This window comes from Aquarana catesbeiana, linkage group LG04 (assembly GCF_042186555.1).
Source record: "Aquarana catesbeiana isolate 2022-GZ linkage group LG04, ASM4218655v1, whole genome shotgun sequence".
In the NCBI taxonomy this organism is placed as follows: Eukaryota; Metazoa; Chordata; class Amphibia; order Anura; family Ranidae; genus Aquarana; species Aquarana catesbeiana.
This window is the reverse complement of record NC_133327.1, coordinates 223,223,976-223,248,511: the sequence shown is the minus strand read 5'-3', so window position 1 is coordinate 223,248,511 and position 24,536 is coordinate 223,223,976. Positions and strand designations below refer to the sequence as shown.

General features: G+C 38.0%; 1 protein-coding gene across 1 annotated transcript; it reads left to right on the top strand.

Moving 5' to 3' along the window:
- The first annotated feature begins 4,938 nt into the window (after positions 1 to 4,938).
- TNFSF10 (TNF superfamily member 10) lies at positions 4,939 to 22,618 on the top strand. The gene is made up of 5 exons (XM_073626232.1): positions 4,939 to 5,112; positions 15,407 to 15,550; positions 16,866 to 16,911; positions 17,080 to 17,190; positions 17,991 to 22,618. Exons 1-5 carry the CDS (start codon positions 4,993 to 4,995, stop codon positions 18,404 to 18,406), a joined length of 837 nt encoding a protein of 278 aa, XP_073482333.1. The 5' UTR covers positions 4,939 to 4,992; the 3' UTR covers positions 18,407 to 22,618.
- The last annotated feature ends 1,918 nt before the right edge of the window (positions 22,619 to 24,536 follow it).

Below are 24,536 nucleotides of genomic sequence, written 5' to 3'. Positions count from 1 at the left end.
TTTGCACTCTCTAGTTTTAGTATATCAACCCCAAAGTGTGCCAATACTGATTTATCATTCTTCAAATGTTAGTTGCTTGGCTTGTGTAATGACCCTCTTGCTTCAATAGTTTAAGTCAATTTCCCAGTATATGTATGCAGATCAAGGGTTCTGACTTTCATTATCTTCAAACATATTCCAGATGAAAAACTCACTCAGCATAAAAGGTCAGTGGGTCAGCATAGTAGCCAAGCCACTAACATTTTCCAAAGGAGGTTAGCAATGGTTTCTCTATTAGGAAGGTTTACTTTAAGGTAATTATGGGAACAAACTAAACAATCTACTTTTTGACTACCATAGACAGTGAGATGACAGTGAGCCAGATGTAGATGTTTTCAACCAGGTCTCGGATTTCCTCATATGACCATGGTGGTCGCTGCAGACTGACAGGGGGCAACATTGATCAACAGATTAGATAAGTTGTCTTAATTGTTATATTTCATTTGAAGTAGCACCTCTTTCCTCCATATCTCATGGTAATGCCCCTCCATTGTACAGTTCTGGTCTATGGTACCTCAGCTACAAAAATCACAGCAACACTACTTTGTTTCACACATGCACAATATCCTCTACATCACACAAACCGCAGCCAAAACAATACATACAGTCCCTTAACAGTTGATTAATACTGCAAGAATGTGTATTCCATGGCACTTGCTCACAAGCTGACTAAGCAGAGTATACACATTAGGTTTTTTTTACAGATCTCAGTATCAATATAAACAATGTGTGATGCAAGGATCTCTCCCACTGAGCTATTGTATACTGACAGAGGAGATTCCATCCACATGGACCGACCTAGGACTGGTGTGCAAGAATCAACAAGAACAGTAGAATTGGTACTCGTAGCACAGGTCCTGGGTATGCTGGTCTGAATTTATGAACTCTGCACAATATCAATAAATAACGACCACCAACTCCTGAGCAGAGAACTTTTGGCATTAGATACCTATTAAAATCTGTTGGGCTTCTAAAAAACCTTTAACTAGCTCTTAAAAATAACAACCACCTCATAATGAGAGGTTATTTCTGGCTTCTTATAATCCACCAGCAAATATCTTTAGCACCCTGCAATTTTCCCTGTGAATCAAATTCCCCTTAGCCAATACCATTCCTGAATTGGTCCCCCCCCCCTTTTTTTCTCTCCCATGTACCTCCCTTGCTCATACTGCCCCCTACTCCCCCTTTTGACAGCTTTTCCCCATTCACTTCTCACTTTCTTCTCATATAATTATCCTAAATCTTTCCTTTATAGCAGTGACCATATTTCTCCACTTCATTCACTATTATTAACTCTCCTAGATCTAGGGAGGATATATGAGTATGATTAAGATGTTCACAACCTAGGCAATGAGCTGTGCATTTCTATTGATGCACACAGTGTAGGGGGACACAGCTCTGGTTCCTGCATGCAAGGGTGGCTCCATAGGATGCTGCATGAGAAAGGAGCCATCCTGAACCAGGATACCTGGGACAGCAGTCATGACGTCTGCTTAAATAGGGGATATAGGCAAGGATTAGGACTTTGTACACATAGGGGTTGGTTTACTAAAACTGGACAGTGCAAAATCTGGTGCAGTTCTGCATAGAAACCAATCAGCGTCCAGGTATATTTGTTAAAGCTTAATTGAACAAGCTGAAGTGAGAAGCTTAAATGGCTACCACGCACATCTGCACCAGATTCTGCACTCTCCAGTTTTAGTAAATCAACCCCATGAAGTTACATGATATTTGGCAGCCCAAATTTCCAATGTCACCAATTCAGATCTGTGCCTGCACTGCTTTGATGCGACTTTTGATGCAACTTAGTGCCAGAGAGTGCAAAGTCAGATCAAAGTCACACTCGAAGTCGCACTGGAAATCGGGCAACTTTGAATTCATACAAGTATGAATGGAGCCTAAAAGATAGAGAAGCTGCATACTCGGCCCAATACACCATTCGTTTGTTTTTTTCATTCAACAAAAAAAAAAGCTGACAGCTCTGGCCAAAGCCGCTGTAGTAACAATCCCCCCGCTAAGCTATTGTGTTCTGACAGGGGGACGCCCCCCCCGCCAAAACACACTCCGGTCAGTGCTCTCAGCCATTGGCTGAGAGCGATGATCGAGAGCCGGTTAGTCGCTAGACATGTGCATTTGTTTTCGTCCGAATGCATTTTCATCCGAATTTCAGATATTTTCGTTATCGTTTTAACAAACGATAACGAAAGTGCAAGATACGAAAACCGAAGGATCCGACATAAACAAATGCTTTATTTTCATTATTGTTGCGACAACAGTTCGATATAGATAGGAGATTCGACATGACGCTGACAATAACAATCTGTGTCTATTGAACCTGTGGTCGAATGTGCCTAACTTTAACTCTATTAGTCCAAGATTATTCTAAATAGAGAAAAGATTCGACATAGAGCGAAAAGATTCGACATAGAGAGAAAAGATCGCTGCTGGAATTGGGTGGGGGAAGTAAAATAAAAATAATGATGATGATGAATGTTATTGGGCGATTGTAACCAAAGAGGAGGGGCAGTAAAATAGCTAGAACTAAGTACACACGTACAGCCAACTTACTTTCACTTACAATTGCTAGCAGAGAGAGACACAAACTGAATCATTTCAGAAGACAGTCAATCTTAGCTCATTCGTTTGTCAGAGAACCTGAATTATTTAGCAATTAAGCTTAAGTACAGCAGCAGAACAATAGTGAAGCAAGCTACAGTTCAACTTAACTTTTACATAATAATCTGCTGCTATTGTGTTAGTGTTATGAACTTGATAGTGATACTAGTGTTGCTAGTGTTGTGATAGCCTCAGAGGCTGCCCGTGTTGTGTGGGGGTGGGGGATTTACTGTTATAGATTCTATATTATAATGCCATATCAATATCTGGCTTATGGTGTCTGTCGAATGTTCTAAGAAGATTCGACGGAGCAGCTAAACTGTACGACGTTGCAATCGTACATTTCCGGTCAAATGCATCCGTCCATAGGCTATAGAAAAATTCTAATGTTGGTTGACTAGTAAAATAATTAATAAATATAATTATTCCTAGTCATACAACATTAGAATTCTACTACAGCCAGCTTGTAGGTGGAAAATTCGACCGGAAATGTACACGTACAGTTTAATTGCTCCGTCAAATCTTCTTTGAACATTCGACAGACACCATAAGCCTTCAATGACAGATTCGACCTTAATTGATTTGGATTTTCGGACGAATGCAAATTTTAACGAAAAACTAAATAAATAAAAAGGAATTTCGGGAGTAACTAAATAAATTTATTTTTCGGATGAAAAGGAAATTCCGAAACGAAATATTTCAGTGTGCACATGTCTATTGGTCGCTGGTTTTCCAGCATGCATGTCCGACAGAAGCCAGCTTAATGGCCGGCTTCTGTCAGACCGGCTGCCATAAACACGGCCTGAATGTTGGCTGGTTTTTATTGAACCGGCCGATGTCACCTGACATTCAGCCCATCAATTTGGTTAACTGGGCAATCACTGAACTATGTGGGAATTTCGCCAACCCCCAACATATATCTCAACCCTCATTGAAGTCTATGGGAGTTTAATTTTGTTATTTTTTTTTCCTGGTGAATTTACATGTTTTGGTTAAAAAAAATGGAGGTAGCTCTCACTGCCCTGGGGGACATTTTCCAATGCAAATTATTTTTAAATATCATACAGCGTGGAAAGATGTTTTAATATGGCCTAAAAGGCAACATTAAAAACACACAAATACTTCATATAACATGCTTGGTGGATTTTTTCTTTTTAATTATTGTACACCAATACAGTATACTTTAAACTCGAAAGTTAAAAGGAAAAAAACAACACTAAATGACAGCTCCCCACTGGCTTTGTTCTATTTATACAGTATAATCATGGCAAGATTTGTTCAATGATGTCACCCAGGTTTGTTGGTCTACAGCAGCTGACACGGATCTATCATTTGCAACAGGAGTAGTGGTGGAGGAAGGTCTACATTGCTGGACAATATGAATGACATTGGATTTATATTGTGGGACATCCGTTTTTTATTTTTTGAGGGGATTCATTTAATAAGGGACTTTTTTCATGGTGCCTTTGTATGTATTTACTTTTGAATTGTTTTTGCGATTACGTAGCAAGGGATACTATGTACCACTTATTCATATGAGGTGGGTATCTAGGGGCCTCCTTATGCTAAATAACGAAAAGGGGTCCCAGCACCTGCCAGACCCACATCAAGTCCCAGAGGGTCCTATGTATACAATCTGTCCAAATAGTGTGCCTGCACATGGTTGTGGGTATTAGCTGCTATTACCCACAAACATACAGTAAGGTAGCCAATGTAGCAAAAATTTGCTAAATTCTCTTGTATACATTCATTGTTTGTTATCATATTTGTCAAACACTAATGCTGCTTCCATGGCCTAGGTTCATCATGCATTTTTCAGTGCATTTCTGTAGCACATTGCGTTTTTACACACATTTTTATGCGTTTTCATGCATCATCTATTTTTTGTAGGAGGAGGTTTTTGTAAAGCACAATTTTGTAAATGCACCAAAAAAATGCATGTATGTGTTTTTCATGCATTCCTATTGAAGGCAAACACAGTTTGCTGCATCAAAAGAAGCACCTGCACCTTTTAAAAATTTGCACCACCATATTGAACTGATGTGAATGGGCACTTTAGAGAATAATGTGATTTCCATTGTCGTTCATTGCAGCGTGATGGTAGATGCAGGAGAATTCACATTAGCGTGAATGGGGCCTTAAAGTTATGGAGCACAGTCTGTTATGGAGTTGATTGTTTAGCCTTTCTTATAAATCAGTTGTAGGGCTGCCATTACTTAGAGAAACGAAAGAGCAGGAGTGTTTCTAACAAACTCTCCTCCCCTCCAGCTTGTAAACATAACTAGGGCGGTTTGCTGACATGTTCCACACAGGCATTTCCCTACTCCCTCTGTCAACATGATAGCTGTAGCTGGCTCCAACTCTTATGCTCTGTGTGGATTTGTCCTTGTGTCATTTGTATTTCAGGCTGGGTTTTTCATTTTCACTTACGTTTACTTCACAAATGAAATCAAACAGGTATGGTGTATTTTCTTGCAATATGTTAACGGGTGCAAGGGTGGGTGTCTGTTTTCTAAAAGCTTTAATGGACGATTTTATTGCTGGACAGTCTGCTTGCAATTATTCACAGTCCACAATCATGTACTCTATTTACATTTCCTTGCTGCTAACTCTTTTAGAAATTGATTTATTTTCTTTTGCATTACACTATTTGATTTTCCCTATTTTAGTTTTTTATTAAAACTTTCAAAAGTATATGCATTGCTCATCACTAGTGTTTCTGAGTGCTCTAAATTTAAATGCATCACCTGAATTATCAGAGTTAAATAGTTTGCTGTCTACATGCAAGAACAGAATCACAATGCGGGAGATTACTAAAACTGGAGCACTCGGAATCTGGTGCAGCTGTGCATGGTCGCCAATCAGCTTCTAACTTCAGCTTGTTCAATTAAGCTTTGCCAATAAAACCTGGAAGCTGATTGGGTTCTATGCACAGCTGCACCTGATTTTGCGCTCTCCAGTTTTGTTAAATAACCCCCCTCATGTGTGCAATAATTACCTTCATTGTTTGAACCTTGACAACTTCTGAGGATTTGTTAACAGCAAAGTCTTTGTACATAGGATATTTCAGTCCTGAGTGTTTGTTGGCAAGTTATGTCACATACTAGTGTATTGGGGGCTCCCCAGAAAGGTTCTCAGTTTCTCCAGCTGCTGGGGACATTGGAAAGCCAAGTCCCAAATCTCTTTATTAATACGAACTTTCTAATGCAGAATAAATAGATAACTGGTGTTCAGATGCAAAACATGACACCTTTGATATGACCCAAGGAGGGACAGAGACCCTACAGTTTCCAAGAGATTACAAGAAGTAAAAAAGTAAAACTAACTGTCACCCACCTAAAATCGAAATATTATATTTGGGTGGTGTTTGTCATTAAATAAGCAGTCAGACAGCTATCATCTCTGATTTTTATACAAATGCATATCATAATTGCTTCTTACAATGTTTTATTAAATAAGCCTATTCATGAAAACAGTGTTTTTCCTGTTATGGATACACCTAAAAGCTGCTAATGCCTAATCCACCTAGTTGCTGCTAACTGGTTTGTAACCTTTAATTTTTTGATACAACAAATAAAAACAAAAGTTGGACACTAGATCAGTTATAAATAACTCATTATCCACAAACTTGTGCATGAATTGCATTGTTTACTGAAATTACTCCAATTTCTCAGGGTCATGAAACAGAGCCAGACAAACCACCGATAAAGCTCTGGCAAGGAGCTCGGAAACATGGAAAAATAAGCCTTGTATCAGCAACTAGTTTACCACCACTGCCTCTTTGTCCCTTGAGTAACTTTTGACTACCATTTTCCAACTGTGGCCCTCCATGATCACTGAAGGCTTAATTATACTGCAACTTTGGTGGCATTATGTAGGCATATGGCAAGCAGTCCTGATTCCTGCCAAGTGCCTTGCATACACCAGGTCCAAAAGTGTATACTGGGGCAATGGGACTGGTGTCTGCAGTGTTCGGACAATGGATACATGTTTTTTTTTATATGACTTCTCTTACACAGTGTGGCTATAACAACTCATATGGCTGTAGAGGCTCACTCGTCGACTGCACTGGCAATGAGTGTTAGAAGTATGTAGAAAAATTATATGCAATCATAGATATGTAGATCTGAGTTGGGTATCCCAATCACTGCACCCTAATCAACAGCCTTCCAAATTTGCATGCACCACCACTTTTTATTTACTGTCCCAACAGTTCCTTCTCCTTGGAAGTTCAATTAGGTGAAACAGACAAGGTACAATAATAAATCATAATCTAGACTCTGTTGATCCCTGAACATGTTCATCATTAGCTAAGGAAGTCAACACACGGTCAATGACTATGAGAAAATATATTGATAAGGTCCTCAATAAGATGTGAACTATGAAGCAGCCTTCATTTCTTATCAATACCTGACAACATTTGTACCACAGAACAAGCCTATCTCCTTTGCAGTTTGCACACTGGAAACCTGTGTAAGAAAACTCATATGAAGTCTAACAGTACAGTTCTAAGGTTACTGGCAGCCCTTTACTTTTAAGCTGCGTGTTATAGTTCATAAAAACCGGTCTTGTAGCTTCTGATATAAATAGACAGGAATGATCCAATGGCATTTCAGACCTCAAAGCAAATTTGCATTTAGAGCAGGTCTTTACTGTACAGTAATAGAAAGCAAACCATTGCACTGACCTAGAATGACAAACAATGCCATTAAATGAAACACCTTATTGAGAAATCTAGTACTGCCCAATAGTCTATGTACCCAGTCCAAGTATCATATGATATAAGAAGCCTGATAACATCTGCTTTCATTTCCCCTTTGAGGAAAATGTGTGGTTTGGCAAGTTTCTTTTAAAAAGGACTTAGGAAAGTCTCTGATGTTGCAAAAAACTGCAGCTAAACTGCACTAAACCGCATGTTGTAACAACATTTATCACTGGAAAACCAATGAGAAGTTGCCTGGAATCTTTGCATTAAGAAAATGCAGAGAGCAACTGCAACATCTAATGTGAGGTGACCAATAACTTCCAGTAAACAATCATAAACTGCAACCTGATTGGCTGTTATAGGTTACTACATGTTGCATTTTACAATTGCTTTTTGGATTACCCTTCATATTGTGGCTAAAGCAGCATGCTAAAGCAATATACAATATATAAGCTTAGCTTTATTGCCCATCAAATGAGAGCCATTAAAAAAAGTATATTTATGACAAAATACCCACTTGTGTGATAGGGCACCACAGCAACCCTCACTGATTCTCATTGATTGCAATTGGGCAGATTTTCATGGAAGCTTGAAGCATCCTGTTTTCACATATAACAAGACCCCTACCTGCAAGGTAGGGTCTAAAGTAAATCAGTTGGAGAAACTGTTAAATCAATATGCATGGATATTAATTAATGTATGTATTGGTTACGTAATTAATCAATAATTATATATTCATTAATGTGAATAGAATCAAACACTACAAATATTCACTTTTGTATTTCTAGTCCTAAAGTGGTAAAGATAAAGGGCCAAAATTTCAAATTCCTTACCAACAAATTCAAGGAAAACAAAAGTGCGCTTATTTGGATTAAATCCAAGTTCCAATTTGGGTGTGCCCTCATCTCATCCTGCTTAATTTGGAAAACATAGAAACTGAAAGTAACACTCATTACAACAATGAACTATTGTATGGTTAATATATATTAATGTGAAATCTATCCATCAGAATTGTATCCAGGCATCTGAATGAAGAAACTGATTGAAATAAATTCTGGAAATTCCAATAACCACCAAACTGAGAGGGCTAGCTGGGTGCACGACTTTGTGTAAATAACTCATCTTTGCACCTCTGTGACATTCTGTGACTGGATAATGTGTCTGAATTCCACTTTAGGTCGCTTCCAAGAACCACTTACATTATTCAGTAGAGTTTCTTCTGTGGAGCTAGGACATCCAGGTTTATTTATTAACCACTTGCCAACCGCCTGCCGTCGTTATACGTCGGCTATTTGAAGAGGAATATCGTTGTTATGGCAGCAGCTAACTACCATAACCCCGGTATCCTTTTCAAGAGCGGGCGGGCGGCTTTCAGATAAAAGTGGTCTTTGCGGCAGATTCACTGCGAGATCACTTTTATCGGTGGCGGTTGAGGGGCCCCCCTCCCGCCACGATCCGGTGCCCTCCGCCGCTTACCGGAGCCACTGGCAGTGGCGGAGGCAATCGGATCCTTCTTCGTGTGTGGTATGGAGCTAAGTGAGGGGAAGATGGCCCCCACCCAGCTCCATACCATTGCAGGGCGGAAGTGACCCCAAAACCTCACTTCCGCCCGTAGCTCTTAAAAGGGACATTTTTTTTTTTAAGTTACTTTTTTTTTTATTGCATTTTAGTGTATATATGAGATCTGAGGTCTTTTTGACCCCAGATCTCACATTTAAGAGGTCCTGCCATGCTTTTTTTCTATTACAAGGAATATTTACATTCCTTGTAATAGGAATAAAAGTAACACATTTTTTTTAAAGAACAGTGTAAAAATAAAAGATAAAAAAGTAAAATAAATAAGAAGAAAAAAAAAAAAATTTAGCGCGCCCCGTCCTGCCAACGCATACACGAGTAGCTCCCGCATATGTAAACGGTGTTCAAACCACAGATGTGAGGAATCGCCGCGATCATTAGAGCGAGAGCAATAATTCTAGCTCTAGACCTCCTCTGTAACTCAAAACATGCAACCTGTAGAATTTTTTAAACATCACCTATGGTGATTTTTAAGGGTAAAAGTTTGTCGTCATTCCACAAGCGGACGCAATTTTGAAGAGTGACATGTTGGATATCAATTTACTCGGTATAACATCATCTTTCACAATATAAAAAAAAAATGGGCTAACTTTACTTATTTTTGAATTCAAAAAAGTGTATTTTTTTCAAAAAAAGTGCGCTTGTAAGACCGCTGCGCAAATGCGGTGTGACAGAAAGTATTGCAATGACCGCCATTTTATTCTCTAGGTTGTTTATATTTATCTATAGTATAAATATAATGTTTGGGGGTTCTAAATTAATTTTATAGCAAACAAACCTTGTTTGAAACCAGTAAACACAAAATCTCAAAACGAGGCTCGGTCCTTAAGTGGTTAAGCTAAAGCAAAGAGAAACGATGATAGCAGTGCAAGAACCCAAACCAAGAATTAAAAATGATCACTAAACTTACTGTTCAAAAAATATTATTTTCTAGGGGTTACTGCACTTCACACATCCTCATTGCTCTTTGCATTTTACTTATGAAAAAGACAATGATGAGAACTGTTGGACAGTGCAGGTCAGTGGGTTCTTGGATTGTACTTTAAATTAGGGATTATTAGCAGGGGAGCACATATTGCACCTAAAGCATATCCGCTACAAGATTATTGCAATGTCAAAGTAATATTTACAACGCAACAGGTCTTCAGTGCAAGGGATAGGCACTGATTGGCTGACCCTTTCTAAGCAGTTTATAGGTGCCTATGCCTCAAAATGAGCATTGTAGAAGATGCATGAGCAGAAGGGTAAACAGCAGCTGATCAGCCTCCAAGGAACCTGCTTTAGGAGATAGTAAGTATGCACAGGTTCTATCTGTTGTTCAGGTAAATGCAGCACCATAGGTCAGTTGCTAAATTAAAGTCATTTTATGATTTAGGATCCATCCTAGTAGGAAGCACAGAAAATATCTTTCCAAAATAACAAGTCTCTTGAGAATCCCACAATGAGTGTTATATTTTTAAGTATGCTTCCTTCTTCCTACTGTTTTTTATTTTTTTTTTATGTTTTTTTGCTCAGCTATATCAGGAAATAAGTGCACAAAACAAGTATACTATAGTAAAAAACCCTCTGGCCAAACCATTATTACATTTCAATGTCTGGAAAGTCCAACTCTGTATCAGGAAATCCTGAAAACAGTTCAAAGTGCAAAGCTATTTAAGATAAAACATAAGATTAGATCTAAAATTCTAGCAGAGAAGGAAACCTTCTTCAGACATAAAAAAGTATCAAATGAAGTTTACTTTTCATAACAAAATGTTTTAATAAAGATGCAGGTTTCTTCCATAAGGCACACAGAAATAAATATTAAATGGGAGAATTGCTGTAGGCAGCCCAATAAAAAGAATTAGCTCTGTCTTGGCCGAATGGTGAATGATAAATTCCTATTGTTTAACACAAGTTAATTTACTTTGCATAGCATTATTGTCTTCTGCACTGCTTTACTTATTACTTTTAATAGGGTATATCAGTAAAAAGAGTCCTTTACTACACTTAAAAAGACTGGGTTTATAAACTGATTTTTTTTTTTTTAAGTAATATCTTTTTTCTCAGCATAAATTCCTGCAATTTCTGCATGCTGTTTAAAAAAAATAATCAATTTATATATCCAGTCTTTTTTGCCAAATTACCATGATAAATAGATAAAAATTAGATAAAAATAAAGGTTAAGTTCATCTTGTCAAGAAAATTGTCTCTACAGTCATGGGGCCCCAGTAGGTTGAAAAAAACAAAAAAAAAAACGGTGTAGCTTTGAAAAATGTTGCAGCAAGGCAGGATGAGGAAATACTAACTATGGGAATTTTTTAGTCATACTTTGTGGGAAGGAGAGTGTATTTGGTTGCAAATGGCCTGAGGGTATGGTGATTATATCAATCAACATTTTTCTAAGCTGAACAGTTTTTGTTTTGCTTGTTTGTTTCCTTTTTTTTAATTCTTTTTATTATCCTGATTGTATAAGCACTTAGCTTTTAATGGAGACATTTTTGGTATAGAAAAAAAAAAAAACCTTCATACTCATCTTTATGCTGCAGCCTCGTGTGATGATGTAGTTGGCTCTAAGACCGATACCTGAGTGATCACATGACTGCTGATCACTCAGTTCCCAGCCTGCTCAGAGAGAAGAGCAGAGATTGTCAGTCACGGCACTCCGCTTTGCTTCTCCAGCACACTGGAGCGAGCTATCAATAAAGCAGTTAGGTGGATCCTGAGAACGTGGCTGGGATTCTTCCAGAGCCTGGAGCAGCTCTGTGACGTCAGCAGATAGCAAGCAACAGTCAGCTGACTCTAGGTCACAGGAGAACAAAAGTAAGAGCACTCCTGTGATCCATAAGAGAAGTATGACCAAAAAAAGCTTTGGCCATACTGCTCTTTTAAATATTAAAGTGACACAAAATTCATATTTTTGATCAAATAAAAGCAATATTTCCAACTATAAGTAAAAAGTACCTTCTATCTCTCTTTTCCTTGGTTTCATCTCCTTTTTTTCTGCTATTCTCAGACTTCCTGTTCTAGGGTGGCTACCTTTTTTCACCATGCCCCTCTTGTGTATGTGAATGTAGCTATCGTTTCCTGCTCACCCTGGGGTTGGACTACACATCTTAATGCAGACACATTCAGCTCAATGGGAATGGAAGTGCACATAGAGTGAAGCATGTGAACAGAAGTACAGTAATGGCACTGCTTGCGCTATACTAGTAGTGACGGGATCAGTAGAGGATAGGGAGCATGCATAGGACAAAAAAAGAAGACTGGAAACATTTGTAAGAGACTACACATGTATTCAGTTGCATACAGTTTCCTGCAATGCATTTTTTGGAAGGGTGCAGGGACTTTTTTACATGCAGTGTGGTGTGTTTTTGGCTCCGTAGACTTCAATGCAATAGCATTAAAAAGGCATGTACATGCAATTTTGGTGTGTTTTCCTGGATGACAACAGACAGCTCCTCCAAGTAACATCAACACTTCCCAAAAAAATGCAAAATGCATTAAAAACGCATAAAAAATGTATAGTACAAAAAAAAAGCAAATACTCTTGCGCACAGGTGTGTTGGCTAGGTAAAATATCAAATTGGATAATGGCTTTTGGCCTTGCTGCCCTCCAGGATAGGGATATCCTAGTAGTAGACAAAAACACAAAGAAAAGAGGGAGCACCAGCCTAGTGCATTATCTTTTGGTACATTTATTCAGAAAACATAATGAAAACTACTCACAAAAGTAGGAGACAATCACGCTTAAAAAGGTCTTTGACATATGGCAGTCTGTCTACTGATTGCAGTCTCTGAGTCCTGGAGAGTGGACATACGAACCGCTGCTGGGTGACACGTTTCGTAGGTGTTCCTTCTTCATCAGAGCCTAACAATTGTTAGGCTCTGATGAAGAAGGAACACCTTCGAAATGCGTCAGCTTCTATTTTCAGCTTGTTCAATTAAGCTTTGACCCAGTCTAGTTCTAGTTATATTCCAGCTTACGCCCTGATTACCATTGGTACGATTTGATATGCGATTTGACATGTCAAATCGGCGGCAATGGCGCCGTCCTAATCGCTGCAGCGCTGCATTTGCGGTGCAGCACTGACTTCAAAAAGTAGTTTCTGTACTACTTTTTGCGATTTCGAACTGCGATTTACATTGATATCTGTGCAGAAACCTGCACAGATGTCTCTGAAATCGCAGCCGAAATCAGGACTGACATGCGGGAGTGAAATCGTGCAAGTTTAGCTGAACTAAACAGTGTGAACCTGGGCTACCTCCCACATGCGGGGACTTTCCCACATGAAATCATATTCTTTCCTTTAAACTTACAAAGCACAGTAGTAGAATTGACTGGTGGCACTTCCTCAAGTCTGCAAAGTCTGACGCTGCAAAACACACCACAGTTCCCTTTATGTCAGTGTTGTGCAAAGGTGCCCCAGACACGATTGTTTATTGTATGCTTTTATATTATATGCATTTCTCAAGGTTTATAACACCTCTTATGTTGTACTGTGCCAAATGTAACAATGGTGCTATGTGTCAATATATGAATCAATAGGAAATTATCATGAAAGGAATTATAGGAATAAATGAGGTGCCTTTTTGTGTATACATTTTTTTTGTTTTTTTTGTGCACAGATCAGCCATTATCCTAATTAACAAACTATCGGGGGAGTATGACATGAAAAGAATAATGTATTTGCATATAAGGCTTGGATCTCTTTTAAAGATCCCATAATATCTTTAAGGCTTTGATGAAAGAAGGATTTTTATTAGGAGTTTATGCACACCGTCACACATATAAAGCCCCATTATAAGGATCGTTACTTTTATAAATGATAGAAATTTTCAACTGAGAGCCAATAAAATTGAAAAATTAAATATAAGGGAAAATAAAACTCTTCCCATGCAGTGGGGCTGCCTCTACACTGCAAGAATTAAATGCTAATTTATTTCTGGGGGATTGTGAAAAGCCACTTTATTTACCCGATCCTCCACACCCCCGACAGCTTGTGCTCTTCTTCCCTCTGACAGCGGACTGTTCCCATTCACATGCCCATTCGCTAGCGGGGGAGCCAATCAGCGGGTCTGGCGGACTCTATATCCATCGTCCATCCACAGAGGCAGAACAGGGATCTGCCAGTGTAAACAAAGCAGATCCCCGTTCTGTCAGGGGAGTAGAGTGAGATTGTCTGTTCCTAGTGATTAGGAACAGCGATCTCTTTGTACTCCCTGTCAGTCCACTACCCCCCACAGTTAGAAGGCACCTCCCTAGGGATAATTTAACCCTTTGATCGCCCCCTGGTGTCAACCCCTTCCCTGCCAGTGTCATTTATACAGTAATCAGTGCTTTTTTTATAGCACTGATCGCTGTATAAATGTCACTGGTCCCAAAAAAGTGTCAGATCTGTCCGCCACAATGTTGCAGTCCCACTAAAAATCGCAGATCACCTCCATTACTAGTAAAAAAAATAATAATAATAATAAAAATGACTGAAAATCTATTCCCTATTTGTAGACGCAAATCAATCAATATATGCTAATTGGGATTTTTTTACCAAAACTATGCAGAAGAATACATATTGGCCTAAACTGAGGAAGAAATTAGTTTTTTTTACATTCTTTTTGGGATACTTATTATAGCAAAAAGTCAAATATATATATATAAAATTGTCGCTCTTTTTTTGTTTATAGCGCAAAAAAATAAAAACTGCAGAGGTGATCAAATACCACCAAAAGAAAGCTCTCTTTGTGGGAAAAAAAGGACATCAATTTAGTTTGGGTACAACCTCGCACGGCCGAGCAACTGTCAGTTAAATCGACGCAGTGCCGTATCGCAAAAAATGGCCTGGTCATTAGCTGGGTAAATCCTTCCGGGGCTGAAGTAATGTATTTTATTAATAGACCTTCATGTACAGTATGCAAGACTAAAGGAAACCTATCATATAAAAGCTGCCAAAGCTATCCCCCTCATGTAAATGCTAGCCGCCTGGCTGTCATGCTAACCCTTTCTCTGGTATTTTAAGTCCTCAAACAGAGGTTTCTGACTTGTCTGTGATTTTCCCGATCTTCCAGGTCAGTAGTAGCCAGAGGGGCAACTTAACAGCCAGGTAACTAGCACTTTCAGAAGCAGGTCAGCGTGGCAGTCCCCATTTTTCTTTTGTGGCAGTTTTACCTTACATAATGTTCATTCAACATATTTTTTTAGCAAAAAGAAGTATGGCAAAGTTAATACTAGTTATTACTAACAGAGCTATTTTGGGGTTAATATAGATGCATTATGTTTCCTTACATCGGAGGTAGTCTGTTATTATTTGATTTTATGCATTTAATTATGCATATTCAATAAAGCAGCACAAAGGGCAACTGCAGTAACCTACAGCAAAGAGTTCTTATTTTTTTGTCATTGGGAGAATTAAGTACTAAGCTGTTGAACTATATTGCACACTGTGAATTTTGCTTCTCCGGGGAAATAAAAATCTTCCAATATTGTTTTCCCAGATTCATGAAAGCTACATCCGAAATATTGCCTGTTTCGTGGAAGAAGATTTTGAAAATGTCCTTCAACCCGTGGATAGGATTGTTGCTGACAGAAATAATGACTGCTGGGCAGTAAGGACTCAGCTAAAAGTTTTAATGAGAAAGGTAATATAATGTTCTTTAAGGGTAGCACAGGGTATTGCTACTGTTATTGTTACTAGCAAAAGTCTATGTCTGATCACCTATGTGTTTGTGACAATAAATGCAGTCTGCGTTCTGTAGCTGCATTCGCATCTCTGTATTTTGTATGTTGCATCTGGATACATCTTTGCTGCCCATTGGTGTGGATGTTAACTCATGTAAAGTGAAACTGCATGTCATTAAAAATTCAGAGGTGTGAATGCAGTCTGAGAGGGACAATGCACATTGCAAATGTATAGATTAGTGATGGGCAACCTTAGCACCCCACATGTTTTGGAACTGCATTTCCCATGATGCTCAACTACACTGCAGAGTGCATGAGCATCATGGGAAATGCAGTTTCAAAACATCTGGGGTGCCATGGTTCACCATCACTGCTATAGATGATACAGTGGAGTAAATAATGAGGAGAAATGTGGGGTATATAACATTGCAGTGAATTCCAATTGAAAACGTGTATAGAACTGTGTGTAATAGAGAGCACATCGTTCCTAAACCAGAAACTTTAGTGTGACAATAATTCAAAATGTCCAGGTTTAAATTTTCAAAACTTGGGTCTGGTCTATCCATGGGGGAAAGGGACAAGGTATAGGCAAGATGAGTGAGTAAGTGAGATCTTGGTGAGGAGGCAGATTTCTTGATGAGCTGTCACTTACTGCCTCTTCTATGGTCCTCAACACCATCCATATTTAACAGCTTGTTACTCCAAATCTATACCTCACAACTTTTTGAGATGGGAATGAGGGACACCTATTAGCAAAACTATGCCCAGGTGCCCTTTTAAGTACTACTGGTAAGCCAGGTGCACGCCTCAAGGCTGTAGAATACAGGGCAAGATTTTCTTGCCTTTGGGTCATATACAGATGCAGTGCCTGTGAGCTTCCATTCTCCTAGCCACCACAACAAGAACTGTTATCATCAAAGCCAAAGCATGTACCTGTCAAAATGGGAACTGCAAGTTGTTTGGGGTGCTATATGCTCAAGATCCCCACAGCTCTAAGGCTGGATTCACCTTTTTAATTTTAAAAATGCACTGAACTGTGTTTGAATCCTCGGGCAAATTGTGCCCAATGATGTGTGTAAGCGCTCAAAAGTGCCCCATGCAAGGATAGAAATATTATCCCTCTTTCCCATAATGTCACGATGGAGTCCAGCTATCCTTGCTCTGATTATGTAATATGTATACAACAATGTATTCATTACTCTAAGAAAGCATGCTTTATGATACTGATTTTAAGTCAAAAGTAAACATTTTATATGTATGGCTCATTCCTTGCAGATGATTGTGGGCAATTATGGACCAGATATATCAGCAATAATCAAAGGTATGTATTTTAATATTGGTATTATACAATATTCCCTAAAGTATAGCAAGTAAACTGATATAAAAAGAAAAAGAGAAAGATATCTGATTTTAATTAAAGAACTAAGATATTTGAAGACTACCTACAAAATAGAATAATATATATGTATATATGTTTTTTGTCATCCAGAAAAGGTTTCAGAAATGATTCCAATTGTCGCTGCTGAGAAGCAAACACAAACAAGGCAACTCTTTGCTGCTCACTTCACTGGAAACGGGAAACCCCAACTGCAGCAAGAAAGTAATTCTTTCAAATCCTAGTATTTACGAGGGTTCTTCAAAAGTTTCTGTACATTTTTTATAAGTTTCGCAGCCATCTTCACCACAGCATGACAACTCTTATACTAAACTGCAAGGTCAGCCAGTTTGCCAGAAAGACTAGTCATGTGACACTCAGACATGACCAATTACTTCTCCTCCCGCCCTCACCATTTCCAATGAAAATATAAAAGTGTGGAAAATTTTTGAAGACCCCTCATAATTTGGAGCATTTTGTTTTGTTGTGAGTGATCTACAGTAAATGGCAGTGTATTGATACAAATAACGTCTTTATTTTCCCTGATATCAAATTCCCAATACATCAAATATCAGAGTATACATAAAATAGTCTCCAAGCCTGCTTAGAAAGGTGGGCTGTATCCCGCCAAAACGTTGATGTTAATTCAATTTAGCTGGAAAACTCTTCTTGTTGCAAGTCCAGCTGAGTGCACCTGCTACCTGTTTCATAATTTACATACTTTTTCATTGATTGCACCCTGGTCAATATCTCTACAAGCATGTGCAGTGGCCCACCTCTACGCTACCTAAAATAGTCTGCATTGTATTACCTACATATAGTCTATGTGGGCAAACTCCAGCAAAAAAATAATAAGAAATTATATATTCTCTAGTTTTGGGTATAGTGAGTAATAGTATGAAGCTCTGTGAGGCTTTGCTTGTTTGGGAGAGTCACTGTTGCTTTCTGTCCTGGGAAACATTGTCCCAGTGTGGTCAAGCGTTTTCCAAAAAAATCTAAACTATTTGTATTTTTGTTCCAATCAGGTCTTTTGAATAGACACTATCAGGGATATAAAATAACTGAATGGTCTGAAAAAAAGTCCTCATCTTCAAGTAACCAAATTAAAATGGAAAATGGAGAGGTGGTCATTCCAGAAAACGGCTACTACTACATCTATGCCCAGACATACTTCCGTTACAAGGACCCAGAGGAGGGAAAAAGTAAACAGCTAGTGCAATTCATATACAGAAGAACAAATTACCCCCATCCCATAGCACTGATGAAAAATGTGAAAACAACCTGTTGGTCCAAAGAGGCACAGCATGAACTTCACTCCATTTACCAAGGAGGTGTTTTTAAACTAAATAAGAATGACAGACTTTTTGTTTCAGCAAGTAATGTAAGTATGGTAGACACAGATGAAGCAGGAACCTTTTTTGGAGCATTCCAGATATCCTAAACAGAAAAGGATTATGGGAGAACTGGAAATGTTATGAACATTTTAAAAGGCAATAAAAGGAAACCTGTCATCTAAGGAATACAAGAGCATCTATTGCTGACCTCCTGAAATTCTAGCCAGGGCTACTTATTCACATTCCAATGGAATTGTTATATAACTCTAAACGACACTAATGCCACGTACACACGATCGGACTTCTCGTCGGAAAACGATATGACGGCTTTCCCTACGGGATTCCGCTCAAGTTTGCCTTGCATACACATGGTCACGCAAATGTTCGCTGAACTTACAACCGTCAAGAATGCGGTGACGTACAACACTACAACGAGCCGAGAAAATTAAGTTCAATGCTTCTGAGCATGCGTCGAATTGTTTCTGAGCGTGCGTAGGAATTTTGCGGGTCGGAATTTGTACAGACGATCGCATTTTCGGATAGGAACTTTTCCCGACCGAAAAATAGAGAACATGCTCTCAATCTTTTGCTGGCTGGAATTTGGCCAGTAAAAGTCCGATGGAGCATACACATGGTTGCATTTTCCGACGAAAAACTCTCATCAGTCTTTTGCGGGCCGAAATTCCAATCGTGTGTATGCAGCATAACAAGTATCAGAAACACTCATGACCGATTTACCTGTGTGGAGATAAATGCTGGGTATGTTCTTGACACTCATTAGATCCGAGGAAGATGAGTAGAGAAACGTCCCCCATTATGACAGAACAAGTCCATTTGAATGTGACTAACTACATCAGGCTACACCATAACCTGGTTCAATAAGAACCTTCAGAGACATTCTGATACAATCATATTTTCAGAAGAAAAACAACTAGTATGTTACAAAGCAGATCAACAATGGCAGCCTGTATATACTTCTTATGACTGGTTTCCTTTAAGAATTTGAGCCAAAAATATGCCTTTTAATATGTGCTGGAATCTGGGAATTGGTCATTGGCAGACATACATGCTTATTTTGCATGCACAATGTAAAAAGAGCAGCAGGAGATGGCAATCATATTGAACTCTATTTTGAGATGTCTGACTGCAGCTAAAATTTGATTGGTTTCTTTAGAGAAGTGGATTCATTTTAGGCAGAAATCATTTCCCCCGCATTACTTTCACCCTGCAGTTTATAGCATCTCATTAATTTCCATTGAAGAAAATATTCTTTTGTCTGCCAGTATGGCCTTTTGAAGGATAACTGTGAAAACTTTGTACAACCTTTCTCATCAGAACATTCAGGGCTTCAGCTGTCTGGAAAATGATTTTCATGTATGGAAGTACACTTTTCTTTTCATGCTTAATACCCCTGATGTTGGTATAATCACCATCAATATATTGCTCATGGCAATATCATTTGCTTTTACCTATGCTATAGTAAAAATTCAGAAGCGTTAACATCTCTTTTCCAAAACAAGACAGGGAAAGTAATGTCTTTTCAAACCTTCTGAATCCTGCTGGCTGGTCTTGCTGGAGCTTTTAGCGGAATAGAGGAATTATTTGCCCCCTGTTATTTTAAAGACTTGGAAACTGACTTCCAAACTTTGAAAAACAGACATAATACATCAAGGAAAACATTCTTGAGTGATCTTAACAAGATCAAACTCAACATAAAGTTTCAAGAATGTTATTAGGAGAGCTACTTATAAAAACTGGACAAATGAAAGCATGAACAAAAGTGGAGTTGTTGCTCATAGTAACCAATCATATTTCTTCATTTTGGATTCTGGTGTTCTGTAATAATTTAAACACACACACGCTCACATATATAGATCTATGGGAACTGCTAACATTCCACTGGTTTTCAAAATGTGTACAATGATCAGATAAACAGCAGATGCTTCATTTTCACAGAGAATAAAGGATGAAACCCGATTGGTAAAGATAGAACTGCAAATAGTATTGCTGCTCATTAATGACCAAACTAAATGTTATGCCATTTTCACAGAAAGTCAAAAGTAAAAAATAAGAGGGCAACTACTCCACTTTCTCATTTTATTTGCTCCAGTTTTTTTTTTTTAATAGTCGTTTAAGTTTCACAACAAACAGATGCAATGCTGTTTAAGGGGATCTGTATATAAGCAAAGAGAAATATTCAACCAAAGTAAAAATGGCAGATCAGCCATACCCGTGTGATTATAGAATGGTCGAATTCTTTACTACAGATAACACAACTAGATGACACATTGGATTCATCATTAGGCGTAATCAGCATCTGAAATATCTCAGAATTTCATCGAATCGGTGGGCTTTTGGCTCATACGTCCTGCAACTAGTATGGAGCCATTTGAGTTTATATTAACCTAATTGGTTGGCACAGCCTCAAAATGTAGTAGCCAGGTAAGTGATTTAATTTCACAAAAATTTGAGCGGTTTAAGATTGTTGCTAGAGATTTGTGATGCATTGTCATAAAAGAAACTGACTGCAGCATTTTCCAGTCCAATGCAAAGCTGTAACATTTACTTTCCTATGGAAATGAAGATATTCTGCTTATAATAAGCAATTCTACTTTATTTTTGTAATAGATTTACATTGCCTTTTCAGCGCAATTTTGCACATATGGGTCTCTTACACTCAAAGAACTTTTTTTTTTAATTAATTAATTTTATTTTAATAGAATTTATAACAGCCCTAAGCAGAAAAATGAAAGTATATGAACTTAAATATGAATCTGGTAATAAAAGATTTTAAAATGTTACCTAATGATACATTCATTGGTCATGTTACTAGGTACATTTTACTAGGTACCAAATAAGATCTGAATTTACTTTTCAAGCATGCTATTAACATTTAACTTGTGTAAAGGAATGCACTCATGGAATATGATTACCACGTTAGGTGACAATGGAGGCAATTAAGTCTTAGGCATTGTGTCCCAGCTGGTGTAATACTGCTCCTGTGAGTGCTATTATCATGGGCGGTAATATATTCTCCACTCCAAATGGGATAGAGCTGTCCACACGAAGGCTTCAGGACAGAGCACCCACTTTGATGCAAATTTGTGCTGAAGTGCAGTGTTAATAAGTGAAACTTACTAGAGCTCATTTACTAATATACATTTAGACTTAAGAAGTTTGACATTAAACAGTAATTGTTCAAGAAGCCATAATGGGCAGTAACGCATAGAAACCAATGAGAAGTCGACGTTCAACATTGTTATATGTTCGGATCAACAAAAGTTGGATTTTGATTTGTTTTCTACCCTGCACATCACTGTACTTTGTGCTATGTTATTGTAAAAAATCCAATTCGATGTTTTGGGGTTCTACAGCAAGTGGTTCGATGCATCTTAGTAAATGAGCAATATTACTTTTTTTTTTAAACAGGGACATCTGCCTATGGTAGCAATGTAAATAATGTATCTCATATATTCCTTTGTAATCCTTAAAGTCATGTATCATATAAAAACATTGATATTTCGCTTGATTGTATCAGTTTTGATTAAGATTTAAGTGCACTAAATCAAATTTTAAAGTTGTATAAAATCACCTTATAAATACTTAAATAACCTAATGTACTTTCTACTATGTATACCCTAAACTACACTAGATATTGTAAGCCATTCAAGAGCCTAAGATTAACTCCATATGTTGTAAATTACTTTTGCCAACAACAGCTTAAAGCTCAACTCCTGACAAAACATATTTGGATAGATTTTGTAAGATTATATATGTCAAATTTTTATGGCTGTCTAAAATGCCATCTGAGAGATTTCACATCACTTCCTGTTACAGTTACAGCAGAACAAGGCACTAACAAGCAAGATACATGCAGGAATAATAACTTGCCTAACCCTTCACTAGATTACTAAGAAAAAAAAAAATTGTTGCCATTAGAAATATTTTTCTGGACAGGAAGTGGGGAGAAATCTCCCCAATAGTTACAGAGACTGCAAACTCAAAAATAAAAGATTTGACTGGAGTTAGGCTCTAATTTAAAAACTACTGCACAAATTAATAAAATCTCACTATATATATTCTTCCACTATGTGGGAGAAACATATGTTTATGTAAGTCTACTGTCTAAAGGCAACCCACATGTACATTATACAACAGAATTATTAAATACATGTATTTCAAAATATAAAGGTTTATTTTGCTAGTTAATTTTTACTGCTTTTTCTTTTGAACGCTGTCAATATTTTCTGTTTGTAAATAATTTCTATATTTTTAGTGCTACAGTCTATTTTTGCTACAAAATAAAAATGAGAATATTACATTCAGGCTGTTTTTTTATAATTTATTTTATTTATTTATTTCAGGTACTTATATAGCACCGTCAATTTACGCAGCGCTTTACATATACATTTTACATTCACATCAGTCCCTACCCTCAAGGAGCTTACAATCTAAGGTCCCTAACTCACATTCATACATACTAGGGACAATTTAGACAGGATCCAATTAACCTACCAGCATGTCTTTGGAGTGTGGGAGGAAACCGGAGTACCCGGAGGAAACCCACGCAGGCACAGGGAGAACATGCAAACTCCAGGCAGGTAGTGTCGTGGTTGGGATTCGAACCAGTGACCCTTCTTACTGCTAGGCGAGAGTGCTACCGCTACACCACTGTGCCGCTGTGCTGGATAGAAAATACATTTTTCAAAAAACTGGGGGAAGGAAAATAGATGAATAGAAAAATTAAAGGGAATGAATAATTGGTTTGTATATATTTTTATTATAGACAAGACAAAACACAAAAAAAAAAAAAAAAAATGAAAAAAAAAGTTTCTCATGTAATGTGAAATTGTTCATGTGTCTATTTAGTTACTTAGGCTACATTCACACTGGCGATTTAAATCGTCAGTGTGAATGTAGCTTTAGGACTATCTTAAGTCTCCAACCTTCTCCCATGTCCCGGGGCATAGCTTTAAGCTAGGGTCACATCCATGTGGGTGTGGAAATGCATGTAAATCGCACACGCTCCCACATCCACAGCAAAAACGCATTGTTTAGTAGATGTGCGAGGCTGCCAAGAATTTTTTGTGGCACTCCCAACTTGTTGCAAACCGTGGTGAGTTTTCCCATGAGCAGAAATGCATAGCACTATGTGGTTTCCACTTGGCTGTGGGTTTATAAAAGGTGCAGGGACTTTTTCCCTACGTTTCCTTCAGGTACAGCAACAAATTCAAATTAAAGGGCTGCTGTGCCCAAGCAAAAGAGGCTATGGGGAAACTGCAATAGTGTGAGCCTAGCCTTAGTATCTATAAGGGGCATTAAGTAGGGTTTCTCTTATTCTTCATGGGAACAATTAGATTGGATGCTGTCTCTAAGGGCAGCCCAGAAGGTAGCTTTAAAGAAGCCCACTGTTTAGAGAATTCAGTAGTTTAAACTGGAATTTACTCATCACAATGATTTGTACATTCCAAACTTTCAATCAGACAAGTTGAGCCAAAGTGACAATATTTTATGGGAATTAGATTTTTTTTTTTTTTTTCAAACTGGAAGTTTGTTGCTATTGAAAACCCAGAACATTACTATGATATGCCCTGACACATTCAGAAGCTATTGTGCACATACTCAAACACTGTTCTCCATCCCCTTTGAAGTCCATTTCAGGACTTCTAAAATTACCCACTGAAGCTAAATAGTAATTTCACTTAACGTGAATGTTATATTTACTGATTACTACATAACTACATTTTGGAGTTTAAGCAGGACTTCCACATGAGTTAAATTAATAATTAGTTAGACACTGGTAGAGCAGGAGGAGACAAGTTTTGTATGCAAATGTAATTAAAAATTCTATTTTTGCTACTCTTTGGATGTATTATCTTTAAGTTCTACACAGAGGGACTGCGTCAGGTCAGAGATTTCCCAATTCCCACAAAGGTGATACCCATTTTAGTAGCTTGGATCATGACCTTCAAGTGTTGGACAGAATGATTGGGGTAAACTATATACTACAAGCAGGTGTTCCCACACAGTTCAAGAAGTAATTCTGCTTTGTAAAATGTATGGGTGATACTACATGCAGTTTTTTCAGTTATAAATGTCATATACCAAAGAGGTAGACAAGAAACTGAAGAGGCTATTTTCAGTAACTTAAAAGCCAAAGGGGGTATTTTGAAAAACATTGACAATTTAGGCTCCTTGTGCTGTGCTGTTACCCTCCTGTCATTTCAGTGACCCTGG